Below are 12,715 nucleotides of genomic sequence, written 5' to 3' on the forward strand. Positions count from 1 at the left end.
GAACACACGTTTTCCCCATACTTGTTTCTATGTCTACATTTCCTCTTCTCTTCCCTAAAGCAGTGGTTTCCAAAGTGTAGTCCCTGGACCAGCAGGATCAGCATCATCTGGGAATGCGTTAGAAGTGCAGATTCATGAGCCTCACCCTAGACCTGCTGAACCTGACACTTTTGGGGTAGGGCAGCAATCTGTTTTACTAAGCCTCTCTCCAAGTGATTCTGATGCATACTTAAGTTTGAGACTCACTGCGCTATCCTACTGACATAGCTAACATGGCCTATAAAAAGCATTATTTCATTGTGTCATTTCATTTTATCTCTAATTTTGATTTCTTCTCTCCATCTGTTTCTATGTGAATGCCTTCACCATCTACCTGATTCTACTTCTGTTTCTAAATGACTGCATCTTTGGATAAATATATGTCTCAAAACTCTGTTGTCTTCAGTGACGAAAATAGCTATTTGGCCATCACCATAAGAAGGACCTCATTTTTCTAACCTTTCAAAACATCCATGACCAAGTTATAACTAGAACCTGAGCAGGGACTGAATGCACTAAGGACAAATAGGATGAAGATATAACTATGATTTTTCTGGGTTCATCTAATTTAATGTATCTATATGTATCAATATCTATCTTAAGAAGAACACATTCAAGTAGTATGAATGTCTGATTTAGAAGTGAATCCCACTTCTAAATCCCACCCCAGATACTGAAAATAATGATAACATGCCAAATCGTGACTCATTACTAGTCACAGAATACACCCCTGTTCAATATCTTTTCATTTTCCTGAACTCTTTTCATTTCCTAGATGCTAACAGGATAGAGACTCTAGAACACTTAGATCTCTCCTTCTGCAGAAGATTCACACAGCTATTGACAGAATTAGTCCCATAAAATTCTTTTACAAGTTGAGAGTTTTAGTCTACATAACGTAGACCACTCAAAATAACAGTTTTTTTTTTTTTTTTTTTTTTTGCTGCTCAGTGAAAACTCCACTTATTCCTCAACTGGGAATAATAAACTAAGATGAGAAGAGGTGAGAGACCAGTGGTCTAGAAGTTCCTTTATGACATAGAGAAGGAGAAATGAGATGAGTCTACTGTCTACTGAGCTGTAGATTCCCTAAATGGTTCTGTCTTCTGTTTTCAATTTTCAAATGGACATTGAAAAGGTTAGGGCTTTGAGTAATTCTAGTTAGTGTTATCTAACTCCATTTCTCACAGTTTACAGTGCTTCATTTTTTCCTTGGTGGAAAAGTTAAAGAAAATTGCCAGCTTGAAAAAGGTTTTAATGCTGCTTAATAGAATAATATAGGCAAATTTCATTGGGTGATATGGAATATATACAATTAACCACTCCTGGACCTCATAAATTCTACTTTCCCTCCACTTTTTATGCATTCCTTCTCCAGTTGCATCCTGAATAGACTTTCAATACACTTCAAGCATGGATTACTACCAGAGCTTCCCCACCTGCCATCAGTCAGTTCATATGGTCTAGGTTAACTTTCTTTCAAAATTGCTTTCATATAATTTCCTTGCTCAAAGGCCTACAATGCTTTCCTATACCCTATCACATTTAGATGTCCTATCTCTGAATTCTTCTGTCTCGCTTTAAGGCCATAATCTGGCTACATCTTTCCCATCCAACTTTATTCTGTGCCTTCCCAACCAGAAGGTCCACTTCACCTAGGATAACTGTGAAATTCCTTTACTTCCTTAGGACAAAGTTGAAAAAACAAGGAAAAGAAAAATAGACACTGAAATCCCTAACAGCAAAAGTTTATTTACAATTGAAGTTAAGGAATATTTTTAATGCATGCTGAGAAAACAGTAATACTCCAAACTTACAGGTTACTTACTATCTGATAAGGAATACAAGATGATGCTGAGAAAGGCTTTGGCAAATACAACTATTAGAACCAGGCTGCCAGTACATTTAAACACTATTAGAACCTTGCTATCAGAAAACTTACATATCACCTACTTTTATGTTACACCGACTTCATGAACAATTTATCTTCTAACTCCTCAATGGCTATTTAAGTAAATAGCATTCAAAGTTAAACATTAAGACTAGGGAGTAGAGAAGAAATACAGAAGCAATAAGCATCACAACATTTCAGAGCCTACATATATGAATACAACATTAAGATTAATTATGAAACTTTTAATTTTTGTGTGAAACAATATTCATCAATGTTTAGCGCATGAGAAGACACTGCTTTGGTCCATCGACTCTTTCCAGCTTTTCAAAGTGTTTCCTGGCATTGCGGATGTTGATCAGAGTAGCTGCAGAAGCTGAGGGTAGGGGCGGGGAGACACCCAACAGAATTAAGTATGGGCAGCCACAGGAATGTCTGACTAGTAAAAACAAATAAACAAAAGAGAGCCAAATCCCTCAATGTATGGCAGAAAACACACAGAAATAGGAGGTCCCAAGTTATCAAGGTTTAATTTTTCCAAATAAGCAGAAGATTTATTCATATTCTAAACACAACATTTTACAAAATAAATTTCCAAAATCTTTTGGTTTGGAGCTAAAAGCATAAAACCTGTAAATTTGTTATATTTTAATATTAACTGTAGGAAAAGCCAATGGATGAGAGATTAAACTTCCAGGACCATCCTGAAAATACTGCAAGAACCTTTATTTCGATGGTTGTGACAGTCATGGCCATTATGGTATGGAAGCATCAAACACCCCTTCATGCCCATAGCAAAAATATGAGAATATAGTACATAGGAATATGCAATGATATATAAAATGGTTTGTCATTTAATAGTTTAGAGTTTAGATTAACTAGTCTTTTAAAAATCTATATCATATGGAGCATAAATCTTGGATTTGGGTTCTCTTTTCTTTAAAATTCTTGGCTTTAGTGATTTGCTTTTTGAAGTTCCCATGAAGAAAAACGTAATACCCTAGAGGCTAAATTATTTTTAAGCTTTAAAATACAAGTCTATTAAATAAAAACTACCACTAGAACTAAAATAGTCTTTCTTTTATTTTGGTAAAATATATATAACACAAAGTTTATTCTTTTAATTATTTTTAAGCATACAGTTCATTGGGATTAAGTGCCTTCACACTGTTGTGTAACCATCCCCACTATAAAATAGCTTTTAAGTATCTAATAAAGTACTACCTCTGGGACAATTGTTTAAAGAATATGTGGCTTTGAACCTAGGTCAGCTAAGTTTAAACTTACGAATGGACGGATCAGACATCACAACCATCACATAAGTGTTGGATGTAAAGATGTCAATGAAAGCAGCGAAGTTAGAATTCCTGACTTCCATACTCTGGAAAGAGGCAGCCAGCTTGCTATAGGAAAAAGAAGAAAAGTGAGTAAAGAACAAAATAATAACACCGTAACAAGCTCTTTATCATTTATGTTAAACATTTTTATAGCATTATACCTCAATTCACCACTTCATTAAGATGGTTAATCACTAACTCCACTTTTTCCAAGGAAACTTTTATACTGAATTTATCGTATTTTGAAAAGTAACTGGGACAAAAGTGGGCTAGGATTTGATTTTTTAAAATTTTAATTTATTTTTTTACGAGTCAGAGTCTCACTCTGTCACCCAGACTGGAGTGCAGTGGTGCGATCATGGCTCATTGCAGCTTTGAAATCCTGGCTCAAGTGATCTTCCTGCCTAAGTCTCCCAAGTAGCTGGGACTACAGAGGTGCATGCCACCACATCTGGCTAAGGCACTTGAAACTGACTGTGAAATGAAAATTGGCTTAGACCTAGATCCATGTTTAAAATCATGTTTCAAAAGACTTCTCCAGTATTTAATAAGCATCTTAAGTTGAAATTTCCTTATCATTGAAATTAATACCTGTATCTTTTCAGAGTTACATTTAAATGATCCTATTTCTTTGAAAACAAACAAGGCAACTATATTTGCTTATCATTGGCTATTTCTTCTTAAAAATGTTAGCATAACAACATTCCAGAAAGTCTCAAAGTGTATAAGGCGTAAAGATAGTAAGCTTATACTGCTGTTCTGGCATCAAACTTTTATCAGGGTAAGGATTTTGATTATTAAATGTTTGCTAAATTATGTTCAGCCATTCTTTTCCTATATTTACAATGCTATGATTCAAATTTTATTTAATGAAAGCTAATACAATATGATTAAATATTTCTAGATTCTCTATTCTGTACCATTTCTGAATCAGTACCTCACTATTTTAATTACTTAAAATAGTCAATACTTAAAGTAGTAGTTTTAGATAAATTTTGGTATTCAGTAAGGCAAATTCTCCTTCCTCCTTCTTCTTTTTCAAAACTCTCTTGGATATTCTGTTTTATTTCTTCCCAGATAGTATCAATCATTTCAAAAGGATATTCTGTTTGGATATTTTTCATATGCTTCTTCTGTACCAGCTGAGTTTGCATTAAAGGACAAGGACCTGCACTTCGGTCAACTGGAGGCCCCTTAGAATTTAGCTTTCTCTTTGATTGAAGGAACTATTCTGAATATAGAAGTAAACTATAGTTATTTGAACTTCTATAAAATGACAACAATTTTTTCAAGAGATAAGTAGATCATACCTACAAGATGTCTTACCTGCAGCTCAGCTTGAACTGCTTAATAATGTTGCTTATTTTCTCAAATCTATGCGCATCACGCTGTTCTTTACACTGATAGTGAGAAATTACCTATAAAAAAAAATTGTCCTTTGAATCCATGCAAAACAGTCATATCATCCTCTGCTACTCCTCAAAGCAGACATTTGTCAGTCCCTTGGTCACTCTAGTTTTCAAGGTCGACTTGGGAGCTACCTGGCTTGTTGTCTCTTTTCCTCTGTCCTATATCTTACCAACATTCTGTGTGATTTCAACATCCATTTGGATGGCCCATCTAGTACTGTTTGGTTTTAATTTTATTAAATCATTTAAGTATTGCCTATTTTGGTTCACTGCTATTTTTTCTAACTTTAATCGCTAAATATTCATTTTATTTCAATATTTCACGATAGTCTTCGATTTTTAAGAAGTACAAATCAAAAAGAAAAACAAATAAAAATTACTAGCTGTTCTTGAGGAATATTTCATGTGTTTAATTTTAATAAAGGCCAAGCTAACCAAATAGCTTTTGGAACTATATCTTAAAAGCTTAACTGGTTGATTCTAATCCCTGAGGACTATTTAAAAATGAACTTATTCAGGATGGATACCCACACCAGCTGAAAATACTTTTTCTAACATTTTCAGATTTTAATAAAACCACACAAGTATTACCTAAAGGCCGAATATACAAATGCAGAGTAGGAAGCAAAACTGAGTCACTCACCAGAAGAAAACTCACAGGCAAATTCCATGACACAATGTGAAAATTTCAAAACATAATTTCTAAACCAATGGAAGAACAAATTCCCCTTGCTTGACTTCACCCCACCTCAGTGAAAATGTTCAGTCACCTCTAAACTTGGTCTCAAAAGAAACAAAAACTACATGTTACTTTTAGTGAGGAACAGGGAGCTTATATTAGGTTAACCGCTACAACCATGTGTGGCAGACATGGTAGGAGAATACTGCTGAAGAAGGTTTTGGTCCTGCCACGTATATAAAGACAGAATAGCTTTCTTGCTCACTGCTACTTACACTAGAAGGAAAAACAGGCTCAGGGTAGCAAAGTTCCAAGCAAGTGACCTCTGCCAGTGGGCTGAGACAAAAAGATACTCTAATTAGGACTCCTTGCCCCATCTGTACCAGCTGGTAAGAAGGATGGCTCTCAAATACTTCTGGGGTTACAAATAATATTTCCACAAAGGAAGAGGGGAAAATTGTACTTTGGATTCTCTGCTCTGTTGTTATAGTAGCAAAAGGAATCAATATTTAATAGTTTACCAACTAAATGCCAAGACTTGCTAGGTGCTCAATGTTCCTGTGGCCCATTTTAATCTGCACAATAAACCTATGATACAGATATGTGTAAAAGGAAAACAAGCCCCTAGAGATTAAGAATTGTTTCTAAAATCATCAAGCATTGGCAAGGCTCAGAAAAAAATTATTCACTGGGAAATGCTCTTAGAGTTATATTTACCAAGGCTAATTAGCAATTACTTATGCAGTGTGTTGTGAAATCTTAAATTAGTTTCTATTATTGCTATTTTTTAAATGTATTTACAAATACAATACCAGTTTTTGCATCCCCCGTAGGCTCCAATATAGTTGTCAAGTTCAATTTACAAGAAAAATTAAAATACCAACATGCCTCTTTCCCTCTCTAATTCTTCATGTGAACTCCTATGTCACTGAGATGACCATAACATCTCTTCTATGTTAAAAGTTTTCAATCAGTCTTTTAGAGAAAAGGATAGGATGTGAGTTTTCTCAAAAGGAAAATATCCCACATTTCATAATAAAAGTCCACAGGAAATAGGAATCCATTAACACAAATGAACAGTTATTAGCACAAATAATCTGAGCTCTCTAGTAAGACATACCTGCAAAAATCTAAGGTTCACTAACTTCTAAAGAGCTACACACCAAAGAGCTTCTTTCAGGTCACTTGCTAACAATACTATTTTATAAATAAGGCTGTACATGCTGAAGTTGACAAGAGGAAAAAAGGTTCTTCCTGAAAGTAGTGACATGCTGTTCTCTGTTGCTAAAAACGAAGAAGGTACAGTGTGAAGTTCATCTGCAATGGAGAAAGTTCTTACCAGAAAAGTGGCTCTCTCAAATAGAAGTACTTCATCTGCTTCGATAATTTCAGCAAAATTCCTTAGGTTCATTTCTAGCTGCTGAACATTGGGAATCAGCTGATAAACTATGCTGGACCAAGCCTAACAGAACAGAAACACAGTGTACTATTATTAACAGCTAGCCAGTCCCAGACCTTTGAAATGAGTAAGTACACTATAACATGTGGACAGCAAAATATGATGATAATCCAGTCCCAAACAAATACTGACATTAAATATGATATAACACAAATGAAATGACAAAATGAAGCTAGCATCTGATTTTTACTCGTGAGTTGAAATTTTTTTAAGTTCAAACACTTTTGAAAAATGCTGGAGAAACTTCTTTCCACTGATAATTGGAAGCAAACAAATATTTAATGCTATCATGTTGCCTTAGGAACAAAGTTGAAAAATATGATCTACTGTGCTTAGAAGCTTCTAATCTAGTCATTAAACAAATATTTAAGTCCAACAGTGTAGATTTCTCTAAAGATCAGAACCTAATGATGCTATATTCAACATACACCCAAGAATCAATTTTATGAAAATAGCAGAGCCACATAGACAAATGGCCCCTCCCCTCAATGGAATAATATACCATTAAAAGAGAAACTAGTGGCATTATCATTCCCAAAGGTCTGTTGTTATCTGCATAAATTATTGATCAATTGAATTCAAAATGGTCTGTGTGTTTGCCTAAAACTGACTTCATCCAGGAGTATGACTAATGTAAGCAGTTGAAATTAACTACACTCTCCCTCTATTCTTGTAGGCTCTTTGATTTGTATTTTCATTATAATACTTCCTTCACTCTCACTCCAATTTGTCTGGTAAGGTGTACTTTGTTCTTCTCTCCCCTACGAGAGGGCAGGAACCTGGTCTTAGTCATTTGTGTATCCAACAGCATCAAGCAGGTAGGTAATGAGTGCTTGTTGAATAAAACTTAATATAAAAATTTAAGTTAGCTCTATGCAACATGGATGTAAGAGATAGAAGTGCCATGTCTCTGTTCCAATTAATTTTATCACTTAGGCATGAGGGTTCAGGTTCCAAGTTCCCAGGTCGGTGTTAATGTCACTGCTGAATTTACCTTGGAGAAGGCACCAAAGCTAACCACAGCAGAGACATTGTCACTCACAGCAGTGTTGTGATTAGCCAATTGTCTTTGGTCGTGTTATGTATTGCCATCCTTCACACCGCAGTTGGTTCTTATCAGTGCGTCATGTCCATCCTTATTCACGGTTACCTGTTCTATGGGAATAAGGCTTTGAGAGAAATTCGGCCCATATTAATCTAGAACAGTATTTCCTAGACAGGTATCTCAAAATGATCTGTTATTAGAGTGAGGCTGGGTCAACATAATATTGGGGAAAATGAATTAGTTAAAAAAAAAAAAAAGCAATGCTATTTAAAAGTCCAATGGTTTTTCTCCTTGGCATGTCAGGTTTCTGTGCTTTTGGTTGTAGATACTTGTCAGATGCCGTTGACACTGAATCTTTAGCTACCAGTGACAGAGAAGGGTGCTTTCCTACCCAGAGTCAGACTTGTCAACGGATACCAGAAGCAGTCTGAAGGAAAGAGTTAACTATAGGAGGATCCAAAAGGAGCTAGTCCTTCAAATAACTACATCAGTAGGAGAAAGGGAGGAATCAGGATAAGGAGCATATGTGCCCAATAAGGTAATTTCAGCATCATCCATAACAAAACTATTGTTGTAATCTCTATAATTAGTGTAAGCAGTGTGGTATCCATTCCAGCAATGGGAACAGTACTTCTGGTTGAAAGAATGCTCGTCTCCAATTTGGCATGAATGTTGAAGCTATTATATTATATGCTAGGCATAACATGTCTGATTCTAAGACTCCTTCTCCAGTCTCTTCCCTAAATATTTTCATTTTATTGCCATCCAAACTTAGGCAGACTAGTTTACATCGTGTAGTGTACCTGAATACTAGATACAACTCCAATCAGCATTGAGACCACAACAGGTCAAAATGGATGATGGCCCGTAAGTGAAACCTCTGCTTATCACAAAGACCAGTATCAAATTAATCATGACCAAACTGGCTAATTCAGTGTGATTTGGTAACTATGTCGACCCAATCTACTATCAAAACCCAAGTCTCTTAAAGTTTGATATTCTTCAAACAATTTGTTGCAGATTATTTCTCTTTTTAGTACAATAAATCTAGGTGGCTATGAAATAGTTTAACATCTTTTAGTTTTGTTAATATTCTTCTATTTTTTTTTCATGCTCTTAAAATGAAGGAACTCAGGGAGACATACACACCTTATAGAGAGTTTCATCCCAGATAGATGTTCGGAAACAAGAACATTCCAATGGGCGAGACAAACGCCTCAAATCTTCTTCTCGCTCTTTAAAAATCTAAATTAAAAAACCCAACATACTGATCAACATATAATAGCACTCATCTTTCAATCTAAGATGTAGCTATTTTATCATATTTTAACCAGAGTTTCTATTCCTTTCTAAGAGGAATTTTAAGTATGTCTATTTCACAAACTAGGATGGCAGAAATTGTTTCAGGTCAGATCTGAAAGTGCAATAGCTAGAATTCTTCAGTCCTATCCTGCTTATGCTGAATACTCACTTTGAGCACTATGTTTATAAAAGAGCTTATCATACAGAGGAGTCTTATAAAAATACATCGAACACTCCAAGTCACCAAATCTGGGTCATTTTAAGATAGTTATACCCATATCAAGAATTTATAAATGAAAATATTTTAACCTTTGTATATATATTTCTCTCTCAGACACACATATACATATGGAAAAATATCTATATAAACATATACACAGATATTTTGCCAGGAGTCAGTGGGTTGCTGTTAAATATGTACATATATACTGTGATGATTAATTTTACATGTCAAGTTAGCAAGACCATGGTACCCAAATATTTGGTTAAACACCAATCTGTATGTTGTTGCAAAGGCATTTTTAAGATTAACATTTAAATCAGTAGACTCTGAGTAAAGTAGTTTATTCTCTATAATGTGGGTGGGCCTCATCCAATCAGTTGAAGGCCTTAAGAGAAAAAGCCTGACATTTCTCTAAGAAAAAAGAATTCTGCCTCAATGCTTTCTCACTTGAACCACAAAATTAACTCTGCATTAACTCCTCCATGAGTCTCCAGTCTGTCGGCCTGCCCTGCAAACTTTGGATTTGCTAGTCTCTACAAAATTAGTTGAGAAAATTCCTTAAAATCAATCTCAATCTTTCTCAATCTCTCTCTCTCCCCCCACCACCCCTGTCAGACACACACATAGGTATGTATATGTATATTTACATATTCTATTAATTCTGTTATTCTGGAGAATCCTAACATAGACCTCAGTAATGACAGTGATTCTAGAGAAGAATCTTAAGGATGGTTTCTAAATTGGTTCTGGGGTTAGTTCTCTAATCTGATTAGATTTAAAGGCCCTAATGACTCTTTCTAGTAAAAAAAAGAGTACTGATAATCCATAATGTGACGTGGCAGCAGAGCACAAAATACCACCACTAGATATTCCTAATAAAATACTTTTGAGAGGCAAGGTTCCAGGTGACCACATATATAATTTTGAACATTTCTGTTAAAATAACAAATATGAGATTGGCTGGCTGATGCTAATTGTGCTGAACAAAGTAGAGAAAGGATGAGCTAAGAGATATGAATTATCAGTATAAGTACTTTATGAATGACCATAAAGTTTCTATGACTGCCCTGAAAAAAAACTCTTACCCATATAGTTGCAGAGCTGAGACTGATGAAAACCAAATTCAGAATCTCATTCTTTAAGTGGATGAATTACAATGCAAACTGAATTCACAACCTCACAGGTTGTTTGCTAATAAAGTGAGGGCACTGACCAGGAAGAAATAGGATTCTAAAATTTGGAATGGAGGTTATTTGGGAAGATCCTGATGAAGCTGGCAAAATTGAACCCTTAAATTCTGAGTCTTCTTTGCCAGTAGAAGAAGCCACTCCATCCATATCTGAGATTAACTCTCTTTGGCCTGAGATACCCCTGAGGTATCTGCCATGCAAGACACTCCTGATTCACCCCCACAACTCCTCTTTGCTTCTAGACCTATAATTAATTCAAGTCTCAGCAGACTCCTAAAGGTGAGGTGTGAAGTGTGACCCATAAGGAATTATGCTCTACTCCATAGTACTATATAATTTCTCCAATTTACACAGACAAAAACCAAGGAAATATGTATAGGAATAGATATTAAACGTATGGGATAATGGTAAAAAAAATATAAAGTTGGATTAGGCTGAATTTACTGATATGAGCTCATTAAGCAGCGGTTCCACACTTCCACACTTAATGTTGCAGCCCATGGGGTAAGAAAGAGTTTTAACAGTTTGTTTGAACAGCTGGATGAAACATGGACTAAAAGGTGGCCTCAACGACATGAAGTTGAAATGCCAGAACTGCCTTGGTATACTCTAGAAGAAGAGATCCATAGAAGAAGAGGCTTTAGGGACATTGGAATGTTCAAGTATTAAAAGATTTATTTAAGGCCTACTCACCAAACCTGTGAGGTTCTAGAAGACACACCTTTCTTTCATCATGACTGTGAAAAATAAATTTGTGAGGGCAGCCCCAGCTTCTTTCCTCAATTATGTGACCATTCTTCTCTATAGGCTAGAATTCATAGAGGGAACTGCTGGCACTGAATTGGGAAACCTAAATGCGATGGCAGTAGATGGATCCTAGAATGGCAGGAACCAAGTGGGGGCACTTAATCACCATATACTATAATTGAAGCAGTGTCAAAGCATTAGTCAGAATAGTCTGACTCGTAGAGACCTATGGTGTTGGACAGTTATCATGATGTTCTTAGAAGTGAAAAAGATGGGCAGTCTACTAAATTCTTACTTGATCTGTATATGTGGAAGAATTCTAGGTCAAGCAATAACAAATTTAATTTGAATTATTAAATCGGAGAGTCACGGCTTCTCAATCAATACCCAGATTTGTACCAGTTTACAAACCCAGACCCCTTGAATGAAGGGGAGCCTGGGTCCCCTTGAAGAAGGACACTGCCAAGTATTTATATGGTTAATCTTCCTCCCAGCCTCCTTCAAATGGACCCATGTGGCCTTTTACCAGGGTGACTGTGCATTAGGGAAAAGGAAATAATCTACTACTGGGCATTGGCTCTGATTGACCCTAATTCCAGGAATACCTAAAATGTAACTGTGGTCCACCAGTCAAAGTAGGGCCTTATAAAGATTAAGTAATCAATGGAGTTCTAGCTCAGATCTATCTCATGTAGGTCCAGTGGGTCCTTGCAACCTTCTTGTGGGTTATTTTCCCTGTTCCATAGTACATAATTAAAACAGACATACTCAACAACTGTCAGTATCCCTCACTGGTTCCTTGACCTGTGGAGTGAAGGTTATTGTGGTGGAAGAGCCAGGCAGAACCCATTAGAATGACTTCTACCTAGGAAAATGGTAATCAAAAGCAATACTGCATATTCCTGGAGGGATTGCAGAGGTTAGGGCCACCATCAAAGACTTGAAAGATGCAGAGTTGGTGATTCCCACCATATCCCCTTTCAACTCTCCTATTCAGCCTGTGTAGAAGACAGATGACTCCTGGACAGTGGATTATCATAAACTTAACTAATGATGACTGCAATTATAGCTGCTGTGCCAAATATGGTTTCATTGCTTGGACAAATTAACACATCCCCTGGTACCTGTATGTAGCTAGTTTTCTAACAAATGCTCTTTTCTCCACACCTGCCTTTATTAAGGCCCACCATAAGTACACTCTAAGTTGTTTGCTTTCAGCAGGCAAGTCCAGCAATACCACTGTCCTGCTGCAGAGGTATATCAGCTCTCTAGTCCTATGTCATAATTTGTTTCACAAGAACCTTGACCACCTTTCTCTTTTACAAGATATTAGGCTAGTCCATTACACTGATGACACTATGCTGATTGGACCTAATGAGTGAGAAGCAGCAACT

The 12,715-nt window shown here is 36.1% G+C and overlaps 1 protein-coding gene across 3 annotated transcripts in view; it reads right to left on the reverse strand.

Moving 5' to 3' along the window:
- Positions 1–1,771: 1,771 nt before the first annotated feature.
- RRAGB (Ras related GTP binding B) overlaps positions 1,772–12,715 on the reverse strand; it is a 43,694-nt gene continuing 32,750 nt past the window's right edge. For 2 of the 3 annotated variants that reach the window (XM_012476104.2, XM_012476103.2), the window contains 5 exons: positions 9,009–9,104; positions 6,695–6,817; positions 4,594–4,685; positions 3,218–3,333; positions 1,772–2,306 (listed from right to left, as the gene is read on the reverse strand). In XM_012476104.2, coding sequence (XP_012331527.1) covers positions 2,209–2,306; positions 3,218–3,333; positions 4,594–4,685; positions 6,695–6,817; positions 9,009–9,104 — 525 coding nt within the window. In that variant the 3' untranslated portion in view covers positions 1,772–2,208. Of the gene's footprint in view, positions 2,307–3,217; positions 3,334–3,888; positions 4,499–4,593; positions 4,686–6,694; positions 6,818–9,008; positions 9,105–12,715 lie in introns of those variants that run through there. The other variant, XM_012476105.3, reaches the window with a different exon arrangement.

The sequence above is a fragment of the Aotus nancymaae genome, unplaced genomic scaffold (genome assembly GCF_030222135.1).
Source record: "Aotus nancymaae isolate 86718 unplaced genomic scaffold, 86718_ANA_hifiasm-v0.15.2.pri h1tg000058l, whole genome shotgun sequence".
Lineage (NCBI taxonomy): Eukaryota > Metazoa > Chordata > Mammalia > Primates > Aotidae > Aotus > Aotus nancymaae.